The sequence below is a fragment of the Colias philodice genome, chromosome 11 (genome assembly GCF_061535455.1).
Source record: "Colias philodice isolate Cphi_HAF_F1 chromosome 11, ilColPhil1 Martin Lab GWU primary, whole genome shotgun sequence".
Classification (NCBI taxonomy): Eukaryota; Metazoa; Arthropoda; class Insecta; order Lepidoptera; family Pieridae; genus Colias; species Colias philodice.
The window spans coordinates 6,486,540-6,498,647 of record NC_143096.1 but is presented as its reverse complement, the minus strand read 5'-3'; the positions used below and the strand labels follow the sequence as shown (position 1 = coordinate 6,498,647).

The 12,108-nt window shown below is 40.1% G+C and overlaps 1 protein-coding gene across 1 annotated transcript; it reads right to left on the bottom strand.

Annotated features, from left to right (window-relative positions):
- Positions 1–10,487: 10,487 nt before the first annotated feature.
- Positions 10,488–11,059, bottom strand: LOC149484654 (uncharacterized). Its single transcript, XM_089700436.1, has one exon. The coding sequence runs from the start codon at positions 11,020–11,022 to the stop codon at positions 10,495–10,497; it is 528 nt and encodes a 175-aa protein (XP_089556562.1). The 5' UTR covers positions 11,023–11,059; the 3' UTR covers positions 10,488–10,494.
- Between the last annotated feature and the right edge of the window lie 1,049 nt (positions 11,060–12,108).

Here is a 12,108-nt window from a genome sequence, read left to right as displayed (position 1 = left end):
TAGAATCAATCTGTTCAAATTTTACAATACTTTCTCGTTGTGAGAAACCTAAATCTTTCAAAGAATTTTCTCTAGCGAGAAGGTCAGGTCTTAATTTTTTATAAAAATCTAGATAATCATTAAAATGTTTTGGAATGTGAGGAATTGTCCCTGGCGGATACCTTTTTTTAAATTCTACTTCCGATTTCAACTCTTCTGGCAAAACTGAACGTGAAGGATATAATGACGATATTTTTCTTGTTAAAATGGGAGCCTGTGGAATAATAACTTCTTCTTTAACAATAACCTCTTCGGGTTGCGTGTTTACTACTGGCTTCACTACTTCCTCCACCACAGTTGGCTTTTGTTCGATATCTTTGGTTCCAGTAACAACTGGCTGTGCGACTTCGTGGACTGTAGTAATTTTCTGTTCCCGTTCGCGTAGTCTCTGTTCCTTAATTCTTTCTTTGACCTCTCTTTCTGTGTTCTGCAAGTCGAACACTGATTTATACAAAGAAGGCAATGAAATTTTACCCGTTAACGTAGGAGCTTCAGGAATCACGATCTTTACCTCTGGCTTCACTACCTCCTCAACCACGGCTGGCTTTTGTTCAAAGCCCTTAGTTTCAGTAACCAGCGGCTGTGCGACTTCGTGCACTGTAGTAATTTTCTGGTCCCGTTCGCGTAGTCTCTGTTCCTTAGTTCTTTCTATGAGCTCCCTTTCTGAGTTCTGCAAGTCGGACACTGATTTGTAAGAAGAAGGCAATGAAATTTTACCAGTTAACGTAGGAGCTGCAGGAATCACGACCTTGACTACTGGCTTCACTACCTCCTCAACCACGGCTGGCTTTTGTTCAAAGCCCTTAGTTTCAGTAACCAGCGGCTGTGCGACTTCGTGGACTGTAGTAATTTTCTGGTCCCGTTCGCGTAGTTTCTGTTCCTTAATTCTTTCTATGACCTCCCTTTCTGAGTTCTGCAAGTCGGACACTGATTTATAAGAAGAAGGCAATGAAATTTTACCAGTTAACGTAGGAGCTGCAGGAATCACGACCTTGACTACTGGCTTCACTACCTCCTCAACCACGGCTGGCTTTTGTTCAAGACCTTCGGTTTCGGTCACTACCGGCCGTGCGACTTCGTGTACTGTAGTAATTTTCTGTTCCCGTTCGCGTAGTTTCTGTTCCTTAATTCTTTCTATGACCTCCCTTTCTGAATTCTGCAAGTCGGACACTGATTTGTAAGAAGAAGGCAATGAAATTTTACCAGTTAACGTAGGAGCTGCAGGAATCACGACCTTGACTACTGGCTTCACTACCTCCTCAACCACGGCTGGCTTTTGTTCAAGACCTTCGGTTTCGGTCACTACCGGCTGTGAGACTTCGTGCACTGTAGTAATTTTCTGGTCCCGTTCGCGTAGTCTCTGTTCCTTAGTTCTTTCTATGAGCTCCCTTTCTGAGTTCTGCAAGTCGGACACTGATTTGTAAGAAGAAGGCAATGAAATTTTACCAGTTAACGTAGGAGCTGCAGGAATCACGACCTTGACTACTGGCTTCACTACCTCCTCAACCACGGCTGGCTTTTGTTCAAGACCTTCGGTTTCGGTCACTACCGGCTGTGCGACTTCGTGCACTGTAGTAATTTTCTGGTCCCGTTCGCGTAGTCTCTGTTCCTTAGTTCTTTCTATGAGCTCCCTTTCTGAGTTCTGCAAGTCGGACACTGATTTGTAAGAAGAAGGCAATGAAATTTTACCAGTTAACGTAGGAGCTGCAGGAATCACGAACTTGACTACTGGCTTCACTACGTCCTCAACCACGGCTGGCTTTTGTTCAAAACCTTCGGTTTCGGTCACTACCGGCTGTGCGACTTCGTGCACTGTAGTAATTTTCTGGTCCCGTTCGCGTAGTCTCTGTTCCTTTATTCTTTCTATGACCTCCTTTTCTGAGTTCTGCAAGTCGGACACTGACTTGTACGAAGAAGGCAATGAAATTTTACCAGTTAACGTAGGAGCTGCAGGAATCACGACCTTGACTACTGGCTTCACTACCTCCTCAACCACGGCTGGCTTTTGTTCAAAGCCCTTAGTTTCAGTAACCAGCGGCTGTGCGACTTCGTGCACTGTAGTAATTTTCTGGTCCCGTTCGCGTCGTCTCTGTTCCTTAATTCTTTCTATGACCTCCCTTTCTGAGTTCTGCAAGTCGGACACTGATTTATACGAAGAAGGCAATGAAATTTTACCAGTTAACGTAGGAGCTGCAGGAATCACGACCTTGACTACTGGCTTCACTACCTCCTCAACCACGGCTGGCTTTTGTTCAAAGCCCTTAGTTTCAGTAACCAGCGGCTGTGCGACTTCGTGGACTGTAGTAATTTTCTGGTCCCGTTCGCGTAGTTTCTGTTCCTTAATTCTTTCTATGACCTCCCTTTCTGAGTTCTGCAAGTCGGACACTGATTTATAAGAAGAAGGCAATGAAATTTTACCAGTTAACGTAGGAGCTGCAGGAATCACGACCTTGACTACTGGCTTCACTACCTCCTCAACCACGGCTGGCTTTTGTTCAAGACCTTCGGTTTCGGTCACTACCGGCCGTGCGACTTCGTGTACTGTAGTAATTTTCTGTTCCCGTTCGCGTCGTTTCTGTTCCTTAATTCTTTCTATGACCTCCCTTTCTGAATTCTGCAAGTCGGACACTGATTTGTAAGAAGAAGGCAATGAAATTTTACCAGTTAACGTAGGAGCTGCAGGAATCACGACCTTGACTACTGGCTTCACTACCTCCTCAACCACGGCTGGCTTTTGTTCAAGACCTTCTGTTTCGGTCACTACCGGCTGTGCGACTTCGTGCACTGTAGTAATTTTCTGGTCCCGTTCGCGTAGTCTCTGTTCCTTAGTTCTTTCTATGAGCTCCCTTTCTGAGTTCTGCAAGTAAGACACTGATTTGTAAGAAGAAGGCAATGAAATTTTACCAGTTAACGTAGGAGCTGCAGGAATCACGACCTTGACTACTGGCTTCACTACCTCCTCAACCACGGCTGGCTTTTGTTCAAAGCCCTTAGTTTCAGTAACCAGCGGCTGTGCGACTTCGTGGACTGTAGTAATTTTCTGGTCCCGTTCGCGTAGTCTCTGTTCCTTTATTCTTTCTATGACCTCCTTTTCTGAGTTCTGCAAGTCGGACACTGACTTGTACGAAGAAGGCAATGAAATTTTACCAGTTAACGTAGGAGCTGCAGGAATCACGACCTTGACTACTGGCTTCACTACCTCCTCAACCACGGCTGGCTTTTGTTCAAGACCTTCGGTTTCGGTCACTACCGGCTGTGCGACTTCGTGCACTGTAGTAATTTTCTGGTCCCGTTCGCGTAGTCTCTGTTCCTTAGTTCTTTCTATGAGCTCCCTTTCTGAGTTCTGCAAGTCGGACACTGATTTGTAAGAAGAAGGCAATGAAATTTTACCAGTTAACGTAGGAGCTGCAGGAATCACGACCTTGACTACTGGCTTCACTACGTCCTCAACCACGGCTGGCTTTTGTTCAAAACCTTCGGTTTCGGTCACTACCGGCTGTGCGACTTCGTGCACTGTAGTAATTTTCTGGTCCCGTTCGCGTAGTCTCTGTTCCTTTATTCTTTCTATGACCTCCTTTTCTGAGTTCTGCAAGTCGGACACTGACTTGTACGAAGAAGGCAATGAAATTTTACCAGTTAACGTAGGAGCTGCAGGAATCACAACCTTGACTACTGGCTTCACTACCTCCTCAACCACGGCTGGCTTTTGTTCAAGACCTTCGGTTTCGGTCACTACCGGCCGTGCGACTTCGTGCAATGTAGTAATTTTCTGGTCCCGTTCGCGTAGTCTCTGTTCCTTAATTCTTTCTATGACCTCCCTTTCTGAGTTCTGCAAGTCGGACACTGATTTATACGAAGAAGGCAATGAAATTTTACCAGTTAACGTAGGAGCTGCAGGAATCACGACCTTGACTACTGGCTTCACTACCTCCTCAACCACGGCTGGCTTTTGTTCAAAGCCCTTAGTTTCAGTAACCAGCGGCTGTGCGACTTCGTGGACTGTAGTAATTTTCTGGTCCCGTTCGCGTAGTCTCTGTTCCTTAATTCTTTCTATGACCTCCTTTTCTGAGTTCTGCAAGTCGGACACTGACTTGTACGAAGAAGGCAATGAAATTTTACCAGTTAACGTAGGAGCTGCAGGAATCACGACCTTGACTACTGGCTTCACTACCTCCTCAACCACGGCTGGCTTTTGTTCAAAGCCCTTAGTTTCAGTAACCAGCGGCTGTGCGACTTCGTGGACTGTAGTAATTTTCTGGTCCCGTTCGCGTAGTCTCTGTTCCTTAATTCTTTCTATGACCTCCTTTTCTGAGTTCTGCAAGTCGGACACTGACTTGTACGAAGAAGGCAATGAAATTTTACCAGTTAACGTAGGAGCTGCAGGAATCACGACCTTGACTACTGGCTTCACTACCTCCTCAACCACGGCTGGCTTTTGTTCAAAACCTTCTGTTTCGGTCACTACCGGCTGTGCGACTTCGTGCACTGTAGTAATTTTCTGGTCCCGTTCGCGTAGTCTCTGTTCCTTAGTTCTTTCTATGAGCTCCCTTTCTGAGTTCTGCAAGTCGGACACTGATTTGTAAGAAGAAGGCAATGAAATTTTACTAGTTAACGTAGGAGCTGCAGGAATCACGACCTTGACTACTGGCTTCACTACCTCTTCAACCACGGCTGGCTTTTTATCAAAGCCCTTAGTTTCAGTAACCAGCGGCTGTGTGACTTTGTGGACTGTAGTAATTTTCTGGTCCCGTTCGCGTAGTTTCTGTTCCTTAATTCTTTCTATGACCTCCCTTTCTGAGTTCTGCAAGTCGGACACTGATTTATACGAAGAAGGCAATGAAATTTTACCAGTTAACGTAGGAGCTGCAGGAATCACGACCTTGACTACTGGCTTCACTACCTCCTCAACCACGGCTGGCTTTTGTTCAAAACCTTCGGTTTCGGTCACTACCGGCTGTGCGACTTCGTGCACTGTAGTAGTTTTCTGGTCCCGTTCGCGTAGTCTCTGTTCCTTTATTCTTTCTATGACCTCCCTTTCTGTGTTCTGCAAGTCGGACACTGATTTGTAAGAAGAAGGCAATGAAATTTTACCAGTTAACGTAGGAGCTGCAGGAATCACGACCTTGACTACTGGCTTCACTACCTCCTCAACCACGGCTGGCTTTTGTTCAAGACCTTCGGTTTCGGTCACTACCGGCCGTGCGACTTCGTGCAATGTAGTAATTTTCTGGTCCCGTTCGCGTAGTTTCTGTTCCTTAATTCTTTCTATGACCTCCCTTTCTGAGTTCTGCAAGTCGGACACTGATTTATACGAAGAAGGCAATGAAATTTTACCAGTTAACGTAGGAGCTGCAGGAATCACGACCTTGACTACTGGCTTCACTACCTCCTCAACCACGGCTGGCTTTTGTTCAAAGCCCTTAGTTTCAGTAACCAGCGGCTGTGCGACTTCGTGCACTGTAGTAATTTTCTGGTCCCGTTCGCGTAGTCTCTGTTCCTTAGTTCTTTCTATGAGCTCCCTTTCTGAGTTCTGCAAGTCGGACACTGATTTGTAAGAAGAAGGCAATGAAATTTTACCAGTTAACGTAGGAGCTGCAGGAATCACGACCTTGACTACTGGCTTCACTACCTCCGCAACTACGGCTGGCTTTTGTTCAAAGCCCTTAGTTTCAATAACCAGCGGCTGTGCGACTTCGTGGACTGTAGTAATTTTCTGGTCCCGTTCGCGTAGTCTCTGTTCCTTAATTCTTTCTATGACCTCCCTTTCTGAGTTCTGCAAGTCGGACACTGATTTGTAAGAAGAAGGCAATGAAATTTTACCATTTAACGTAGGAGCTGCAGGAATCACGACCTTGACTACTGGCTTCACTACCTCCTCAACCACGGCTGGCTTTTGTTCAAGACCTTCGGTTTCGGTCACTACCGGCCGTGCGACTTCGTGCAATGTAGTAATTTTCTGGTCCCGTTCGCGTAGTCTCTGTTCCTTAGTTCTTTCTATGAGCTCCCTTTCTGAGTTCTGCAAGTCGGACACTGATTTGTAAGAAGAAGGCAATGAAATTTTACCAGTTAACGTAGGAGCTGCAGGAATCACGACCTTGACTACTGGCTTCACTACCTCCTCAACCACAGCTGGCTTTTGTTCAAAACCTTCGGTTTCGGTCACTACTGGCTGTGCGACTTCGTGCACTGTAGTAATTTTCTGGTCCCGTTCGCGTAGTCTCTGTTCCTTTATTCTTTCTATGACCTTCTTTTCTGAGTTCTGCAAGTCGGACACTGATTTATACGAAGAAGGCAATGAAATTTTACCAGTTAACGTAGGAGCTGCAGGAATCACGACCTTGACTACTGGCTTCACTACCTCCTCAACCACGGCTGGCTTTTGTTCAAAGCCCTTAGTTTCAGTAACCAGCGGCTGTGCGACTTCGTGCACTGTAGTAATTTTCTGGTCCCGTTCGCGTAGTCTCTGTTCCTTAATTCTCTCTATGACCTCCCTTTCTGAGTTCTGCAAGTCGGACACTGATTTATACGAAGAAGGCAATGAAATTTTACCCGTTAACGTAGGAGCTTCAGGAATCACGATCTTTACTACTGGCTTCACTAACTCCTCAACCACGGCTGGTTTTTGTTCAAAACCTTTAGTTTCAGTGACTACCGGATGGTCTCTTTCGTGAACTTGTAGCTGCCTTATATTTTGCCATAAATTCATTCCAGCTTTTCGCAGTTCGTACAATGAAGAATACGATGAAGGCAATGTCATCTTACCCGTTAATTCTGGAGCCTGAGGAATTTCTACTGTCATTTTTTGGCCTGCATCTTCATCGACGGCAGTAGGACCTTCACTTTGTTCTTGATGTTTATTATAAGTAGTTGCTGGCTCAACAGCTTCTTCATACTCAATAACACCAGGATGAATGTCTATTAGCTTTACTTCATCTTCAACCAGAATTGGCTTTTTTACAGTTTTTATAAGGAAATCCGAGTGATCCCCTTCGTGAAGAATTTTATCATTATATTTTCTAATCACAAAATGATCACCGTACCCATGAGAAATAGAATCAAATTTATTATCTCTGTGCCACAGTAGATTCTCATTTTCGAGTGGAGATTCATTATTCATGGTTTCTAAAATTGCTCCTGATAATGCTCGTTCTTCCTTGGGTTTTGAAATAGAAGATAGTCTCGCTTCATTTGCAAACTGTTTCAAGTTCAATTTGTGATAATTTCGGTTCCATTGTTCACGAGCAGGTTCCGGAATGAGTGGCACTCCCACAACACTTGCAATCAAGCAAAACACTCCGATGAAATACATCTAAAATATAAAAAAAACATATTTATATAATTGTAGTAATATTATCTAATAATAAAATTTAAGGAACGAAATAATTGTAATTGTAGAAATGTAGTGTAATACTTGTTTTATAGACATTAACCTCACCTTTTCCTTTTCTAATACATGTTCTGTGTTTTATGAATGCTCGTCGAATACTGGTACTAACATCAATCTACGACAACGTTATATAGACGATCGTTAAAGCTAAGTGATACAATAAGCATTATTGGCGGATTTTTTTCCGAAGAATAAGTTATCATTAGTTAATCGATCGACTTTATAGATTTTTAGCAAATATTTTCTGTATGAATAATTTTGTCTTAATATAAGTAAATTGTACTTATGCCGTACATTTCACGTTTATCCAAGGAATATTAATTCTCCAAGAGGAGGATATCTATCCTCGTTATATTAGGTTAGGTATAGGTTGGATGATTGTTACCCTATTTCACATAAAGGCTGTACAGATCTGGATTAACTTTGTTACTGAGATATAGTCTGAATATTTGCTTACTTTTATCCAGGTGCCAGCAGTTACATGTTAAGCCTATATGAATACACATACCACCTCATTTAATTTAGAACTGACAACTCATTTACTAAAAGAAATTCAGAGGCAGTGGCACCATTCTTAGTATTCCGCATCATGATTACATTGCATGTTCTAAACAAAATCATCAGCAATACCATGAAAAATCTCTTTGCTTAGATATTATCTACAAAATATAGGGCTACAATTACAGACAAAAGTATGTACAAGCACATCTTTATTCATATTTAAACGCAAATAAAATATTAATAGAAAAGATCTGTTCAACAATACCTACGCATATTTTGGTTAAGAAATACGCTCTTATACAACAAAAAAATAGTATTATCAACATCAAATCACCATTTGAACGATTCTAAAAAATAACTAAAGTTATTCAAGTTGTAGTTGACATATTATCAAAGAATGTGGTAATCCCAATAAATTTAGGCACTAATATTATAAGCGATACTTAGTTCCAAAAAAAGAGCGTGTGTGCCGAGCACACATGACAGAAGCGAAACTTCTTTGGCAAGATTCAAAGATACCAAAATCGTCGCCATACTCCATGACGTGACGATATTGCCATGACGCGACCTTGAAATGTTACTCTAAAGAAGTTTCTCCTCTAAAATTATCTCGAGTATAAAATTTGGTGTAGTAGATGAAGGAATGTGTTATACGTGTAGCAATGTAGATACCGAAAGAGTTACGATAATAATGTAAACATGTTATTGTTTTTCAATAATATGTGACTCAAAAACTGTAACTAGGAATCAGTATTTTTACATAATTATTAATTATTTTATAAAAGTTATGATTATAAATATGAGTAAAAGCGAATACTTTAGGTAACATTAATTTAGAAGGGCTGAGCAAAAAAAATCATAGACCAACATAATATTAGTAATTCCTATTAGTAAATGTAATAGACACTTAATTGATTCGTATGCAAAAAATCTTAAATATGTTAGTTACGTGCAATTCATTAATAGAATTATTAATAATATGCGATACTAATTATGCAATTATTTTAAATTTGGCTTTGACTAATGACAAGGCAAGTTCTTTTTTTAAATAAAATATGCTGATGATTATGCTGTTATATTTATTTCCTGTTTTCAGAAGATACATACTAGTATTTTCAAAGTTCACATTAATAAAAAGTTTTAAACTTGGATTTGTTTATGTCAAACGGATTAATAGTTGCAAGCTAAGTTAGAGCCTTATACCTATTTCCAGCTTTAAAATTGGCTTCAAATTACTAGATAGATAGTAGAGTGACTTAGGTGATAATAAAATAAATAAATAATATGGAGCTGTTCAGATAATGGATACAGGAACACCCAAACCAAAAGAAATAAATCTACTATATCAACAGACAAGATATAATTTTAATCTGGAAAAATTAATCCCTCTTTCCCATTGAGATATACGTATGGAGACGACACCGCCTACATCACATATGTTCCGCTCAACATAAGCCATATGGCTTTTCTGCACTCAGTCGCTTTAGAGCGATGGTCGCGTTCATGCCTTGTTTGTTTTAAAGCAAAAAACCATGCCCTCGAGTGTGTTGCGATATTGCACTTATAATTCAAGTAATACGGCAAAGTGCAAAGAAATAACTTTTCATCGATAAATAATTTGATAATCATACTAATATTATAAATGCGAAAGTAACTCTGTCTGTCTGTTTGTTACTCAATCACGCCTAAGCTACTGAACCAATTTGCATGAAATTTGGTATGGAGATATTTTGATACCCGAGAAAGGACATAGGCTACCTTTTATTGCGAATTAAGTACCACGGGCGAAGCCCTATCAATTTTTTTTGTTACATTGATAAATTGATTGAATAATTGATAAGTAGGTAATAAGCAAAATATTTGCAAAGTTTCGCCTCAATAGCGATGAGTCGATGACATCGCTTATGTGTCTCCTCTATACGTAGTAATAATAGCTCAATGCTCTTTCCTTCGTTTACGACATGGACAATTGACATAACGCGTGTACAATTAGTCTGATAACGGTAATCCTTTTTTTCTTGAATTCGTTATTATCAGAAGTAGAATCTTATGAAAGGAAAGCTTAAGAAATTTGTGAATCTCTTATCTTCTTTATATATAAAAATGAATCGCAAAATGTGTTGGTAAGCGCATAACTCGAGAACGGATGAACCGATTTCGATAATTCTTTTTTTATTATATTCCTTTAAGTACGAGGATGGTTCTTATGTAGAGAACACGTAAATATTATGTACCACGGGCGAAGCCGGGGTACATAATATTTCGTACGAAAATTACGAAAACTTGTACCTACATTTTATTTATTCAAGAGTTACAACTATTTTTTTTCCATGATTTTTCGCCTTATCACAGTAGGTAATTATTCATTTCCTTGTTTTAAATTCAAATCTAATTCTTAGGTATAAATGTGTATAAAAAACTTCTTTTATTATTTTTCACATAGAGTACTAAAATCATTAAAAAAGTCCATAATGTATTTGAGTTAAACGACCATAAATTTAGATTAATAAAAATATATTTAAATAAGTATGTACAGTATGGTAAGTTAATACATTATTTTCTAAAAATTAACCTAAATAAGTGATTTTAGGTCGTTTAAAGATGGCAGGGACGCGAATTGGCCACTTTATACCTAAAGTTGGTAGTGATGACAGTGAAATCGGCAAAGAGGGTACAGACAATTTAGTAGAAAATGAAGGAGGTTTTGGGATTACAAGCTTCGGCTTAGACTTTTTCTTGTTGTCAATCTCCTCACTTGATAATTCTCCATCGTTGAATGGTCTAAATTCCGACGAATCAGAATTTTGCTCATCATACTTTTGATATTGAGGCTTGGACTGTTCAGCTTCTTTCAAAATAAAATCGTGATTCTTTTCATCCTCCGGGATGGGGTCTTGCTCATTGTATATTTGTACTTCGGGTTTTGCTTCTGCTACTTCCTTAAGTATTAATGCACGTTCTTTATTTTGTGCTTCAAGATTTTGTTCTACAGATTTAGGTGGTATAGCGGGGGGTTTCGGGAGAACAGGCAATGCATATGCGACTGCAATTACACATAAAAATCCAAACGCGTGCATCTGGAATAAATAATTCATATTATTATAAGATAAAATAGCAATAAATAGTTATTTATATATAATACTGTTGAATATTGTAAATACTCACCGTGATACTGGAGGGATGGACTGCTTCTGCTGGTAGCTGGTAATTGATGATCCTTGCAGTAGGAAGTGGCTTTTATATAGGTAAGTAATATAATTAGTTGATGAGTCCTTAGTGGATGAGCTACGTAGTCTGTACTTATGAATAATGTAGATTATTTATAACTCATCAGTAATGAGGATTAATTACCTTATATTCTTATTATAACTTAATCTATGAGACTGAAATCAAAATTTTGTTTTATCATATTATTGGAACAATATAATTTATGAGATGTTAATTAAGATACATATAAATAAAATACGTCTTTATTGATTTATATTTCACTCAGTTTTGTTAAAAATACTGTCCCGTATTTGTTTTTATTTAACTTTTTAAAGATACGTAGGTAGTAGGTACGTACTCTTAAATTGCGAAAACAAAAAGCGCAATACACATTGAGCCCGCCGGGCCGCTGACATATGTCGGCAACTTTTTGTCGGCGGGCTAGTTGGCGGCTTCACTTATTACAAGCCGGAAAATTTAGTCGGTGACATGTCGGCGGCTTGAGATGAGAAATTTATTTGACAGTCAACTACAGGTCGAGCGTCGTCGGGCAACTGAGCGCAGGCGTACCCAAGCCGCCAACATGTCGGCGGCAACACGCGCGGGCGCATGTTGCCGACATGATTCTTTTCATACAGGCCGCCGGGTTGTGTCGCCGGGCTTTGTCGGCGGCCCGGCGGGCTCAGTGTGTATTGCGCTAAATATATACAACTAACAAACTATACTTAACTTACGAGTACAAACTACAATACCTACTAGATTAATGTATTTCTGTGCTAGATCATACCTATAATTAATAAAGTATGTTTTTTTATCAGAGGATAATAACGTAGAGCGGACGATGAAATCTAAGAGGAGATAAAAAAATGCATGAAAATGTTGCATGTTGTCAAGTTCATGAAAAAATGTTGCTTGATTTATGTTAGAAGTTTCATAAATATACACTTCGACTTCCATCTTCCATGTATGCGTAA

Coding starts and splice junctions, on each gene's coding strand:
- LOC149484654 (XM_089700436.1), bottom strand. CDS start 11,022: ATGAATTATTTATTCCAGATGCACGCGTTTGGATTTTTATGTGTAATT.